Below are 15,243 nucleotides of genomic sequence, written 5' to 3'. Positions count from 1 at the left end.
TGGAATTGTAGGCCCAAATGTATTGGTGAGAGTAATCATCGTCCAAAAAATCCATATAGAATTTGAGAGAAGTGGGAATAATTAGCCTTGAGTGTATATTCAGTCCCCAGAAAGCAAATAAAATCAAATTTGTGAGATAATTAGCTCTCACGAGTTCAATCTCTCGAAGTCCCTCCGCCCCATTCATATAATTCGTAAGGAAATCCTGTGAGGGGTGAATTGAATACATTTAATACCAAAATGCACAAAACTTAAAAATTCATAAATAACAAAAAAAATTCAAAATACACCTTTTAAAGTCGGGTAGATGAATCGAAAATACTCAAGTTGACAGTCCCTTGGATTCTCTTCATCAACTTTCTCTTTGAAATAAATACTACAAATTTGATACGCTTACAAATAAAAAACGGAAAGAGTTGAGATAATTGATGATTGATCAATTAAAAGAACTAAATGTACACATTTGTTCCGTCCACTAGTGGTCCTACGTCAAGCTTCCGTTCGTGCCCCTAGGCACAGACCCTTCTACTTTTATCAAAGTACTGAATATCAAAAAGACATGTTTTATCATTCCACAATTGATCACTAATTAGCATGTCACCATGATTGGTAAACGTCAGTAAACAATGTGGCGCGTGCAACAATTGGGTGATGTGTCGAAAATTCTCGCAGTTTCGGTTGACAAATTTCAATTCTCTAATCGGTCTAAATGTACGTGCTTCAAACATCATTCAATTACTTAAATTTTCCTCAATCCACACTCCATAACCATCCCGGAAAAAAAAAACCTTGAGCATCTGTCGGTGAAGCCGTAAAGTTTTACCCCACTAGCTGCCAGGCCCATAAATTTTCCTGACCGAGTTTTAACGCTCGCTGGTGCTATGCTATGTTGCTCGGTTGCAACAGTAGGTAGTCAAACACCACCGAGAAGATCAACAGCTTGCTACTGGGCAGGGGGATTTTTCCCCTTTCAATCCGGTATTAAAAGTCAATAAAATTGCGATGAATTATATCGGATCAATGGGAAGAGGTTAAGACAAGGAGGATTTGAAGGTGGGCATTTTGATAGACTTCACGGAACAAGGCTGAATTACTGGATTTGATAAGCTTATCATCACAATAAGTATAAGAATAAGGACTTTTCCTTCTACATGGCTGGCATTTTTCCTAAGTCCAGGATTGTGCTGACTAAATGGCTTTTACTCAGTTTGACATTTCTTGTTTACTCGGTTTTTGAAAACTCGATACATCGGACGAAAGTTAGTACGATCGACTCACCCGGTGAGTAAGCTGAAGTTTGATAAAATTCAGAGAGGTAAAATCTAAAATTTGTTTTTTTTTTGCTGGTAGTATTTCAAATATGTAAAACTACAATTTTGTTATGAAAGAAGTGGAAACATACACCGAAATTCTCTTTTATCAAGCCACATGAAAAAATCTATAAAATCTTTACGGGTTAAAAACGGTCTGATTACTGGGGGTCCACGGTACAGCTTTAGTTTGTTACAAACAAGTAAATAGTACAATCAAGCCCAGAACAATCAACCTTGCAGTTTCATTGTTCATAATGAAATTAATTACAGCCCATAAAATATCTAATCACACTCTGCACAACATAATTCATTACATCAAATTGCCACTATACATACCAATTATATTTTTGATATTTTCTCTATCAAATTGCAAGCCAACTGTAATTGAAAATAGTTGTGTTCAAACCGCAAATGCAACATATTTGCAATTCTAAAACCATCCAATTGCATGCTGTGAAGAGTGGTAAATTGTCCATTTTTCGTGCTAAATAACGCAACTTCAATTGAAGTATTGAATGTTTCCCTCCGACTAGGCTCCTCCCCCTACTCCAAGCTCATTAATACTATCGAAAACGCATATACAATTCATAAACAGAGCATAATGGAATACAGCATCGATTCAACAAGCTGGGGGTGGTGTATGTGCGTGTGTAGCAGCACCAGTAGGCTTTGAACGCCCGCCGAACTTGGCAACACTTGGCAACACTTGGCGACACTCGGCGGAAATATTTTGCGGCAAAATTGAATTCGTTTGCTGGGGGTTTTATCACGCGTCACTGCGGTTTCATTAATTGCTGGAAAAAGCTGCTATGCAGCTGATTGTTTATATTCTCGGTGCACTTACCTTCTGTTCTAGGAATCGTTCTTTTTAAGCTATCGCTCAAAACGCAACAACGTCCAATTGATTATTATTACTGTTTATTTAATTCACTTTCTTCCACTGGTTCTTCCGCTAGTACGTACGTAACTGTTTCCATTTTTTTTTCTTCTGTTTACTTGCTTAATATTTAGTTTACATTTTCATCCCACTTTCATTTCTTCTTACCTACAAGTAGAGGGATACATTAGTTCTTACTTGTCAAAATCTCTAAAATTTAATGCTTTGTTTTGATTTATAAAATTTGATTCTGTTTATCTGCCACGTCGTTCATCTACTCGCTAGTAGAGTATCGTTTCCATCATCGCATCGGTAGTATTATAAGTAATGTTTGTAAAAAGGATTTTCAGTAAAGCAACTTTTCCTATCAGCTTTCAAACTTCAACTCAATTTGTCAACAAATATCTACAGGCATGATCGTCGCGATTCAACTAATTCCCGTTGCCCAACGTATCTCATCATAAGAACTGTCGTCGATCACTCTTCGGCTGGCACTCATCTCATCACCATCCACTCACTCACTCACTCACCTCACGTTCCCAATCAGTCAACAACAAAGTGTGTAACTTAAATTCAGTATCCCCACAAAACGTCCAAGCGCTCGTGTTTCCTTTCTTCGAGGACGAGAAGAAAACAAACTAATTGCAATAACCATTATTTCCGTCGAGCGTCCGGTACAAAGTTTCCTTTATTACCGCCCTTCCCCGGACTGCCCCATTCCCTCCGAACCGATTACATTAAACTTTGTGAACTACCGGTAGAGCTCACCTTTTGCCTCTTTGTTCGGGGCGCGCTAATTATTATCTGCCCCTAACCTCTCCGACGCACTGTTGGCTCGATACGACGATCATTGCCACACTCACTTCACCCGGCTGGCTTGCTCTGATGTTGCGCTCGGAAATTTAAAATTTATTTACCTACCGTTTCGTTTAGCTTTCTTTTACTGTGTTCTTGTTTGCTTTCACTTGTTGTTGTTGTTCTTGTATCATCAAACTTTTGCCCATGCACAGTTTCGATTCGCGCCCTATTTACAGGAATGACTTCTTTCGATTTCCTTCCACCTCGTCGCGTCGATCCCCGACGCAACCGACCCGTAAAGCTATTTACACACAAATTTGACATCTTCGCCTTCCACGGTGTCACTCTGCCGCGCTTGCTTTGATTTATATGTTTCCTCCCTCTCATTCGATTCGGTTTGTTTGTAGCTCATTAACACTTTTGATTTCTCTGCTAAATATTTATGGATGCTTCTACTTTTGTTTTGTTTTGATTTATGTAGGTATGTTTCGTAAGTTTCATTTTGCTCGTTGTTTCAATTTTCAGTTCTCCGGTTCTTCTAACCGTGGTGTGCGAGTAGAAGAGTAGCAGAAGGAAGCAGATTAGTTTCTAGCTGACTAGAGATTTGTGTTTGTTCGGTATATAAAATCGGAAAACAAGATGGTGGAATCAACAACCTAATTGACAAAGCCCGATATTCTGCGCAGGTGGTCCTTATTGTTTTCAACTGTCAATGAAAATCTTCTTCCGTTCCTCGCCACCGGGAACGGTGCCGCCTCCGTTCAGGGTCGTCGTCGTTCCCAGCACTGCCCCGGATATAAAGCTCGGATGTCCTTCAACCGTGGTGGCTGGCTGCGGTTGTTGCTGATGATGATGATGATGATGTTGATGGAGATGATTATTATGCAGGAAACTGTTCGTCCCACCCGCAGCCGCCACTCCATCCCTTCCGTTTTCATCGTTTGGGATGGAGAAATGCCGGTACGAGATGAATTCCGGTGCCATCGGTTGCTGCTGTCGCTTGGCTGCATCCAGCCTTTGCTTTTTGATTTTCAGATATCCCAAGACCGAAACGAGGACAATAAACACGATTATCCCCAGGCAGCAACCCACTATCAGGCCCAACCTTCTGGTTAGGATTGAGTGTATGATACCCTGACTGGACATCCCATCCACCTCAGCCAGCGGGTTCGGCCCGATAGCATCCAACGTCCTCACCTCGGTGCACCTGGACGTCGGAGTGTCCATCATCAGCGACAGCAAGGTGTTGGAGAACGAAGCATCCAGCTCGCCATTCATGTAGCCATTTTGATTGTTCAGAACCTGATTTTGAATCTGATTCGATTGGTTCAGTAGGCTGTGGATGTCACTCTGATACGAGAGCCAGTTGCCTAACCCGAGCACACAAATCAAATACCGCGTATTCGATGACAGACGATCCAGTTTAGCAGAATTGGCCAGTCGGTTTAGCGTTTTTCCACGAATCTGTCAAAAGAAAAATAACGAAAACACACGGTTGCTAGGGCGTCACACGAGTAAAAGCGTAAAAGCATGGCACACTCATCCACCCGATCCCACAAAACAGTTACTTACATCCTCCACCGTGTCCAACGAGTGGAATATCACATGGTACCCGTGGAGACCGGAATGTTCCCGACTCTGCCACGAAACCAGCACCGAGTACGGTTGAATGTCCTGGATAGCAATCTTCAAAATCAGCGGGATGTCGCAAAATTCTTGCGGTTCCATCGTGAGGAGACTCTTGCCATGCACCTCCACCGGTTGCTCGCATCGCACGTTGTCGCTGGTCCACCTCCGGTGATCGCCCAACCACTCCCACAGTTCCTGCGTGTCACACGAACAGTTGAGATGATTTTCTGTTGCAAACGAAAGCATGAAAAAAACAGAAAAACTCGTTACCGCCATCTGCCATCTGAATCTATAATGAAACGTCATAATCGTAATCGTTAAACATCATCGGCACCCAGTGCGGAAATTTTGCAAAATCGAACCTTAACCTAACTTTTTTTTCGGCCGTCGCAATCAATATTAATGCGAGCTTGTAACATTCATTTTCATTTTGGTCCCCTTTCGATTTTGGCTCCCTCCGGAAAGGGTGCATCGTCGTCACAAAAAAAAAACATTGATCGACAATTTGTTCCGTTTGTACAGTTTCACAGCGACGATGACGACAAGGACGGGTCGAATCGTTAAAATCATTACGATTTTATTAAGTCTTGATAACCTAAAAAAAAAATAAAGCAAGCAGAACAAGTTCAAGCCAGAAGCGGAAAAGTTTTACGCTAACGAGTGAACAAATTTCAAAATGAAAGACCTTCCCGGGAAAAGTCGTTCTTCGGAAGGGTTTCCAAGGAAGGAAGATTATGGCTCAGTTTCGAGTGTTAATCAAAGCAAAATGCTGAACAATCAAAACAATTAACTGCCATTGCGGGAATGGTCACTCTTCGGTGGCGATTGCAGTAGGCGGTGACTTTTTTCGGCGTGCAAAACAACAAAAATCGCAGAAGGGTAGCGTCACCTGATGTCACTACCGACAAATTAGAAGGAAAGCAAATTAATCATTATAAACGGAATCTCAACCGGAGATTTAAAAAAAAAATCTCCGGAGATTTTCTACGGAGATTCAATAGAATTTCAAACAAAGATTCAGCCAATTCTCCTTCAGAGATTGATCTAATTCTTGACCAGAGATTCATCAGGATGTTATCGAAAGTTTGGATGGAATCTATTTCAGAGATTTCAAAGAATATCCTCCACAGATTAAAAAAAATCCCGTCCAGAGAATCGACTGAATGTTGTCCAGAGATTTGATAGAATCCAGTTCGAAGAATCTAGATAAAAAATCATCCAGAGTCACTGGACAAGATTCTGACAGAATCTAATCCGATTGTTTGGCGGAATCTTATCAGGAGATTTAACAAAATCTTGTCTGGAACTGCATCAGAATCTCGGCAGGAGATTAATCAGAATCTGGTCTGAAGATTAATCAGAATTGCTAACATTTAAGCAGATTAAGCAGAATTTCATCCGGAAATTCGGAAGAATTCTGTCCAAAGATTCAGGAGAATCTCATCTAGAGATTCTACGGATTTTTGACAAGTGATTTAAAATAATGTTTCCCGGAGATTCGGTGGAACTCGTCAGGAGATTCAGCAGAAGCCTATCAATATATTCAATAGAATCCAGTCAGGAGATTCGAGAGAATTTCATAGGGAGATTTGGCAGAATATAAATAAAAAAATCATCGAGAGTTTCTGTAGAATCTCTTCCAGATATTAATCAGAATCTCGAACTGAGGTTCAGAAGTATTTCATCCGGAGATTCGACAGTATGTCGTCCAAAGATTCCGGAGATTCAACAGAATCTCGTCCGGGGATTCAACAGAATCTCGTCCGGAGAATCGACAGAATTTTGTCCGGTAATTCAACATAATCTCGTCCGGAGATTCGAAAGAATCTCGTCCAGAGATTCAACAGAATCTCGTCTGGAGATTCATCGGAATCTCGTCTGGAGATTAATCGGAACCTCGTCTGGAGATTCAACAAAATCTCATCCAGAGATTGAACAGAACCTCTTATGGAAAATCAACCGAATATCGTCTGGAGATTCAACAGAATCACTTCCGGAGATTCAACAGAACCTCGTATGGAAATTCAACCGATTATCGTATGGAAATTCAACAGAATTACATCCGGAGATTCAACAGAATCTCGTCTAGCATTTCATCGGAACCTAGTCTAGAGATTCAACAGAATCTCGTCTGGAGATTTGGCAGAATCTCGTCTGGAGATTTGGCAGAAACTTTTCTGCAAATTTGGCAGAACCTTATCTGAAGATTCGGCAGAAACTCATCTGGAGATTCAGCTGAATCTCGTATGGGGATTCGGCAGATCTCGTCTGAAGATTCGGCAGAATCTCATCTAGAGATTCGGTAGAATCTCCGTCCGGAGATTCGGCAGAATCTCTTCTAAAGATTCGGCAGAATCTCGTCTGAAGATTCAGCAGAATCTAGTCTGGAGATTCGGCAGAATTTCGTCTGAAGATTGAACAGAATCCCATCCGGAGATTCAGCATAATCTTATCTAGAGATTCGGCAGAATATAGTCCAAAGATTCGGCAGAATCTAGTCCAAAGATTCGGCAGAATCTAGTCCAAAGAGTTGGCAGAATAGAGTCCAAAGATTCGGCAGAATCTTATCAAGAGATTCACCAGAATCTAGTCCAAAGATTCGACAGAATCTAGTCTTGCGAGTCTACAGAATCTTGTAAATAATTCAGCAGAATCTCATCCAAAGATTCGGAAAAATCTTGTCCAGAGATTCAGCAAAATATCGGCTGGAAATTTGGCAGAATCTCGTCTACCAATCCTGCAAAACCTCTTCGGTAGAATCTCGTATAGTGGTTCGTTAGAATTTCACGCAGAGATTCGTCACAATCTGATCCACAGATTTCTCAGAAAATCACTCAGAGATTCGTTAAAATCTTTAACAATCTCATTCAGAGATTCAACAGAATCTCATTCAGAGATTCGACAGAATCTCCATCAGAGATTCGACAAAATCTCCATCAGAGATTCGACAGAATCGTTATCAGAGATTCTACAGAATCTCCATCAGAGATTCGACAGAATCTCCATCAGAGATTCGACAGAATCTCCATCAGAGATTCGACAGAATCTCCATCAGAGATTCGACAGAATCTCCATCAGAGATTCGACAGAATCTCCATCAGAGATTCGACAGAATCTCCATCAGAGATTCGACAGAATCTCCATCAGAGATTCGACAGAATCTCCATCAGAGATTCGACAGAATCTCCATCAGAGATTCGACAGAATCTCCATCAGAGATTCGACAGAATCTTCATCAGAGATTCGATAGAATCTCCATCAGAGATTCGACAGAATCTTCATCAGAGATTCGATAGAATCTCCATCAGAGATTCGATAGAATCTCCATCAGAGATTCGATAGAATCTTCCATCAGAGATTCGACAGAATCTCCATCAGAGATTCGACAGAATCTCCAACAGAGATTCGCCAGAAATTCCATCAGAGATTCGACAGAATCTCCATCAGAGATTCTACAGAATCTCCATCAGAGATTCTACAGAATCTCCATCAGAGATTCGACAAAATCTCCATCAGAGATTCGACAGAATCTCCATCAGAGATTCGACAGAATCTCCATCAGAGATTCGACAGAATCTCCATCAGAGATTCGACAGAATCTCCATCAGAGATTCGACAGAATCTCCATCAGAGATTCGACAGAATCTTCATCAGAGATTCGATAGAATCTCCATCAGAGATTCGACAGAATCTTCATCAGAGATTCGATAGAATCTCCATCAGAGATTCGATAGAATCTCCATCAGAGATTCGACAGAATCTCCATCAGAGATTCGACAGAATCTCATTCAGAGATTCGACAGAACCTCCATCAGAGATTCGACAGAATCTCCATCAGAGATTCGACAGAACCTCCATCAGAGATTCGACAGAATCTCCATCAGAGATTCGACAGAATCTCCATCAGAGATTCGACAAAATCTCCATCAGAGATTCGACAGAATCGTTATCAGAGATTCGACAGAATCTCCATCAGAGATTCGACAGAATCTCCATCAGAGATTCGACAGAATCTCCATCAGAGATTCGACAGAATCTCCATCAGAGATTCGACAGAATCTCCATCAGAGATTCGACAGAATCTCCATCAGAGATTCGACAGAATCTCCATCAGAGATTCGACAGAATCTCCATCAGAGATTCGACAGAATCTCCATCAGAGATTCGACAGAATCTCCATCAGAGATTCGACAGAATCTCCATCAGAGATTCGACAGAACCTCCATCAGAGATTCGATAGAATCTCCATCAGAGATTCGACAGAATCTCCATCAGAGATTCGACAGAACCTCCATCAGAGATTCGATAGAATCTCCATCAGAGATTCGATAGAATCTTCCATCAGAGATTCGACAGAATCTCCATCAGAGATTCGACAGAATCTCCAACAGAGATTCGCCAGAAATTCCATCAGAGATTCGACAGAATCTCCATCAGAGATTCTACAGAATCTCCATCAGAGATTCGACAAAATCTCCATCAGAGATTCGACAGAATCTCATTCAGAGATTCGACAGAATCTCCATCAGAGATTCGACAGAATCTCATTCAGAGATTCGACAGAATCTCCATCAGAGATTCGACAGAATCTCATTCAGAGATTCGACAGAATCTCATTCAGAGATTCAACAGAATCTCATTCAGAGATTCAACAGAATCTCCATCAGAGATTCGACAAAATCTCCATCAGAGATTCGACAGAATCGTTATCAGAGATTCGACAGAAATTCCATCAGAGGTTCGACAGAATCTCCATTACAGATTCAACAGAATCTTCATCAGATATTCATCAGAATCTCCTTAAAAGAATCGACAGAATTCCATTAGAGATTCAATCAGAATCCTCATCAGAGATTCAACAGAATCTCCATCAGAGATTCGACAGAATTCCATTAGAGATTCAATCAGAATCTTCAACAGAGATTCGACAGAATCTCCATCAGAGATTCGACAGAATCTCTTTCAGAGATTCGATAGAATCTCCATCAGAGATTAGACAGAAATTCCATCAAAGGTTCAACAGAATTTCCATTAGAGATTCATCAGAATCTTCATCAGAGATTCGACTGAATCTCCATCAAAGATTCGACATAATCTCCATCAGATATTTGACAGAATTTCCATCAGAGGTCCGCTAGAATCTCCATCAGAGATTCGACAGATTCTCCATCAGAGATTCAACAGATTGTCATTCACAGATTCTACAAAATCTCATTCAGATATTCGCCAAAATTTTATTCAAAGATTCGACAGAATCTCATTCAATTATTCGAGAGAACGTTCCGAGATTGAACAGAATCTCGTTCCTAGATTCGACCGAATCTCATTCCGAGATTTGAGAGAATCTCATTCCGAGATTTGAGTGAATCTCATTCCGAGATTCGAGAGATCCTTCATTCCAGAGAATCTCGTTCTGAGATTCGAGAGAATCTCATTCCGAGATTCGACAGAATCTCAATTAGAGATTCGGCAGAATCTCAGTCACAGATTCTACAGAATCTCGTACACAGATTGGCAATAGTCTCGTTCATTAATTCGTCAATAACTCGTTCATACATTTGACAGCATCTTGTTCAAACTTGCAAACAGCGATTCGTCAGAAGTGATTCTAATTAAGCGATTTGTCAGAATCTCGTTCAGTGATTCGTCAGAAATTCGCCCTGAGCATCGCCAGAATCTCCTCCTAAAATTTTCCAGAATCTCGTCCTAAGATGCGTAAGAATCTCGTTATGAAATTCATCAAAATTTCGATCATAGATTCTTCAAAATCTTGTCCTTATATTCGTCAACTTTTCTTCCCAAGATTTATCATAATTTCGACCAAGGATACGATGAAACATCATTCAGAGATTCGTTAGGATCGCAACCAGAAATTCTTCACAATCTCATTGAATAATTCGTCAGAATCTCATCATGAGTTCCAGCAGAATCTTGACTAATAGTACTTCAAAATCTTCATCAAACTCTCATCCAGAGATTGGTAGGAATTTCATTTAAAGTTCATCAGATTCACGATCAGAGATTCATCAGAAAGCCGTACAGATTTTTGCCAGAATCTTGTTCAAAATTCACCCGAAGATTTGTTAAAATCTCGTCCACAGATTCATCAGAATCTCGCCCGCAGATTGTTCACAATGTTATCCGAAGATTCGTTAGAATTTTATACTAAAATCTCATTAAAAAATTCGTCAGTATTTGGTATAGTTGTTTTTCGAAGTATCATCCAGAGATTTCGTCAGAATCCGTCCAGAGGTTTATCAGAAACATATCCAAGGGTTCATCAGAATGGCATTACGATATTTATCAATATCTCCTCTAGAGATTCATCAGAATCTCCTCCAGAGATTTATAAGAATAACTTCCAAAAAATTTCCAGAATCACATTTAAAGATTTGTCATAATATTGTCCAGAGATTAACCTAAATCTCGTCAAGAGATTTGATCTTTGGATACTGAACGAGATTCTAGCGGAACTTTAAAATTGATGAATCTAATGAATCTAATGAATCTCGCCTGGAGATTCTAACAAATATCGCTCGGAGAGTCGTTCGAATCTCACTCAGAGATTAGATTAAATCGTGCGCGATATAACTTTCGAATATCACCTGAAGGTTCATTAGAATATCTTGTGGCGATTCACTTGAATCTCGCCTGGAGATTCTAATAAAATTTGTTGGAAGAGCCAATCAAATCTTCCTCAGACATTTGTTTAAATCTTGCACGATATACCTTTCGAATACAACCTGAAGGTTCATTAGAATCTCTTGTGGAAATACACTTGAATCTTGCCTGGAGATATTTTCAAATCTCGTCAGGAGATTTATTCAAATCTCGTCAGGAGATTCATTCAAATCTCGTCTGGAGATTCATTTGAATCTCGCCAGGAGATTCATTCCATTCTCGCCCGGTGATTCGTTCCAATCTTTTCCGGAGATTGATCAAAATCTCGTCCGAAGCTTCATCAGAATCTCACTCCGAGATTCGTCAAAACCTCGCCCTGTGATTCATCAAAATCTCTTTCTGATATTCGACAGAACCTCATTAAAATCCGTCAAAATCCTTCATAGACCCCTTTCCAAAGTTTCCCTTGTAGATACGCTGCACATCTGTAAAATACCAATAAAATCATCCCCAACTCAACTTACCTTCCAACCGCAGCTGCTTCAGGTGCGTCTCCAGCGGCTTCAGTGCCCTCAGCGGAACATCCTCGAAGAAGTTCTTCTGCAGATCCAGCGTAACGAGCGCCCGTAGCGAGCGGAATGCATCCGACGATATGCTGCGAATTCGGTTTCCCTGCAGGTACAGCTCCTGCAGGGCCACCAAGTGCCGGAGGGTGTTCTTCTGGATTCGCTCCAACTGGTTGGAGGAAATGTCCAGGATCTTCAACTTTTGCAGGTCATCGGTGAACTCGTCCAGCTCTTTGATGTTGTTGGTCGAAATGTTGAGGATTTCCAGCAGGCGAAGGCCCTGGAGGCGTTCCTTGGGTAGCATCTCGATCTCGTTGACACTGAGATCCAGGATTTGCAGGTTGGATAGAGCAACGAACGCTCCCGGTGAAACTCGGTTGATGCGGTTCTGAACCAGGTAGAGACGTTGCAGGGCCGGGTAGATGTCGAAATCCTTGCTCGTGAGGATCGTCAGGTTTGTTTGGCTGATGTGGAGTTCTTTGAGATAGGGGAAACGACGCTGGTCGGCGTCCACGGACATGGTGTGGTGAATTTGTTGCAGGGGATTTCCGGTAAGGTTGAGCCACGCGAGCCGGGCCAGGGAGAATTCCGATAGGGCAGCATTCGGGATTTGATTGAACCGATTACAGGACAGGTCAATCCGCTGGAGACTGATCGAGTGTTTGAAGAAGTTTTCCGGGAGGGCTAGCAGCAGGTTGCCACTCAGATCGATCATATCCAAATGCGGGAGAGTGACCGTATTGAAGCCGGATAAGGACGAGATGATGTTGTCTTGGAGATCCAGATGTCGAAGATTGGGGAGACCGTGGAGTTTGAAGAAGTCGACGTTGGTCAGTTGATTGCGGGATAGGGTTAGGATCTCCAGGGTTGAGATGTTGGATAAGGCAGTGTGAGGGAAATCGTTGATGTTGTTGTTGTGGAGACGGAGTTCTTTGAACACATTCAGGTTGTTGAAGATGTTGCGCTTGAGGGAGCGGAGGAAGTTGTGACTCAAGTCCAGCTTGACCAGATTGTTGTTCTTACTGAACAGCGAGTAGGGAAGGTCTCTTATGGAGCAACGCTCAAGGACCAGGACTTGAAGGGAGGGCAATCGGTCCAGGGTGCTTTCCCGGATTACGGTGAAGTTGTTGGACGTCAACCGGAGGGTTCTCAGCGAACTGGCGTCAATTTGCTTGATGTCATCGGGTCTCAGGTAGTTGTCGTCCAGATTCAGTTCATTTAGGTTCTGCAGACCCTTGAATGCTTCGGGTTCGATGCGACTCAATTCACAGCCTTTCAGATTTATCACACTGACGGAGAAATTCGGTTGGAAGACGCTCGTCTCGAGAATCCCCAAGGGATTATCACTCAGGTCCAGTGAACGAAGCTTGTGAAGTGGCCCGAAAACATTCGACGGTAGCTTCTGCAATTGGTTTTCGTTTAATAACAGCTCTTCCAGTTCTGCTAAATTCTTAAAGAGTTTCTCATTCATACTGGACAACCTATTGAGACTCATATCTAGATATCGAAGCCTTCGAAGCGAATCGAAAGCATTCGATTCGATACTGGACAGGGTATTGTTCCTCAAGTAAAGCCTCTCCAATTGAATCAAATCAACTAGCAGCACCTTGTCTAAGCTCTTGAGCTGATTATTTTCGAGCCAGATGATTTGCACACTGCTCTGGCCCTGGAACGAGTGTCCATGGAGATACTTGATGGAATTGGAGTTTAGCTGAATCGAAATCAACGCAGACGATGCCGCCGGATCCAATTCTCCGAAATATGATGGATCATTAGTGCCGGTTTTGGTCGTAATCAGCTTCCCTCGTGCCGTCAGCGGCTGCTGCAGGTGGTTGGCGGTGGCCTCCGTCGAGTAGGAGAAAATTATATCAATCTCGTCCAACTCATTCTCCTGCAAATTGATGTATTGAAGCAGTCGACAGTGTTTGAAGGCGTTCCTCTCAATCACCCTAATCGCATTATTTTGCAAATGGAGCTCCATCAGACCCTGCAGCGTCCCGAACAACTGCTCCTGGATCAGCCGAAGCTGATTACCGTTCAGTCGAATCTCCCGCAGTCTGAGCAGCCGCCGAAACACCCGTACATCCAGCTCGCTTATCAAATTATTATCTAAACTCAGCGACTGCAGTTTGCTCGTCGTTTCGAAGAATCCCATCGGAACGCGCCGGATGTGGTTCCCGCTCAGATACAGCTGCTCCAGGCTGTATAAACTTGACAGCGTCTCCGCGTCGAGGCGTTGAATCGAATTATTCTCTAAATAAATCACCTGCGAGAATTGGGGGGGGGGGGGTGGGGGATAGGGACGAGATGAACATAATGCGTGAGTAAACAAAATTTAAATCCAGACTGAGTGAGGCGAAGATGGGGTATAATCAGATGCAATTGAGGTTATGAGAAACGTTCGGATGTCATGTCTTGTTTGAATTGCTGGCGGTATAAATTACAGCGATAACGTTTTTTTGCTGGTTAAAAAACTCCAGACCATCTTTACTCGTTTCGTCTGGGGTGGTGAACTATTCAATTTCAATGTGTTTTTATTTATCTAGTTCGTTTATTTGTAAGACTCAATCGCGTTAGCTTTACGGAGCCGATAATTCATTGTACTTTGTTTGTAACAAAATTCACTTAATTCTATGTCTAGTAGGAGTTGGGCCGAATACTCGCGGCTTACCCGAGGCTAGGGGGGTACATATTTTCAATGAGTTGATGGTTTTCAGTTAAACTAACTTCCTGATTTGAAATTTGAAATTGACGAATGCAGCAAGGTTGTGGTTTCATGTCGTAAGCCTAGTGGAATTTTACGATCCGGGAGAAATTTTAAGAATTCTGAAGATTGGATAATGCTAAAATGAGGTAAGATCCAATCCCAGGCAAGATGATTTTTTGTTAAATTTGAATACAATAGGGTAGAGCGCTACTTCGTCTTAATCGCCCATTTCCGTTCTATCGATCAGAAAAGATCAATAATATCGATGATTTCACCGTACACAAATCAATAATAGGTTTGTTCCGATGCGTTAGTTCATTAGCTACAACATAAATCCTGTTAGAGCGCATTGTATGAATATTTACGCACATTGTTCTCAAAACAAAAGAAGTGCTCCCTGCGAATCCCCTTTTTCTACGTTTATCCGTAGGACGAAGAAAATCTAATGGCGTTTCAATGCGTTAGGACGGAATTGAAACTCGTAGAACGAATTTAGAATCAAGAAGCAGTATTAGATTTTAAGCAATATCTCAACAATTTGTGGCTCTTTATTAAATCCAATGGAAAGGAGTTTAAACTCGTTCAGAAAAGAGAGGTAAAGTGCGCGTTGTGCTTAGTAGGATGGAAATTAGATCAAAAACCCTACATGCTTGATATTGATTTTACAAGCTCCTTTGATATTGCGAGACTATTCACAACGTGCAAAAATCAAACTTAGAGCTGACTCGACAC

General features: G+C 41.7%; 1 protein-coding gene across 1 annotated transcript in view; it reads right to left on the bottom strand.

The window, feature by feature from the left end:
• Positions 1-3,444: 3,444 nt before the first annotated feature.
• The window catches only part of LOC135700721 (protein artichoke), a 102,478-nt gene continuing 90,679 nt past the window's right edge, over positions 3,445-15,243 (bottom strand). Inside the window, exons 5-7 of the mRNA XM_065221326.1 lie at positions 11,763-14,070; positions 4,561-4,844; positions 3,445-4,452 (exon numbers count right to left, since the gene is read on the bottom strand). Of these exons, the coding sequence (XP_065077398.1) occupies positions 3,691-4,452; positions 4,561-4,844; positions 11,763-14,070 (3,354 nt within the window). The 3' untranslated portion in view covers positions 3,445-3,690. The remainder of the gene's footprint in view (positions 4,453-4,560; positions 4,845-11,762; positions 14,071-15,243) is intronic.

Source organism: Ochlerotatus camptorhynchus, unplaced genomic scaffold (genome assembly GCF_037179485.1).
Source record: "Ochlerotatus camptorhynchus isolate MF236.1 unplaced genomic scaffold, CSIRO-AGI_Acam_v1.1 ptg000141l, whole genome shotgun sequence".
Lineage (NCBI taxonomy): Eukaryota > Metazoa > Arthropoda > Insecta > Diptera > Culicidae > Ochlerotatus > Ochlerotatus camptorhynchus.
This window is presented reverse-complemented; position numbering and strand designations above follow the sequence as displayed.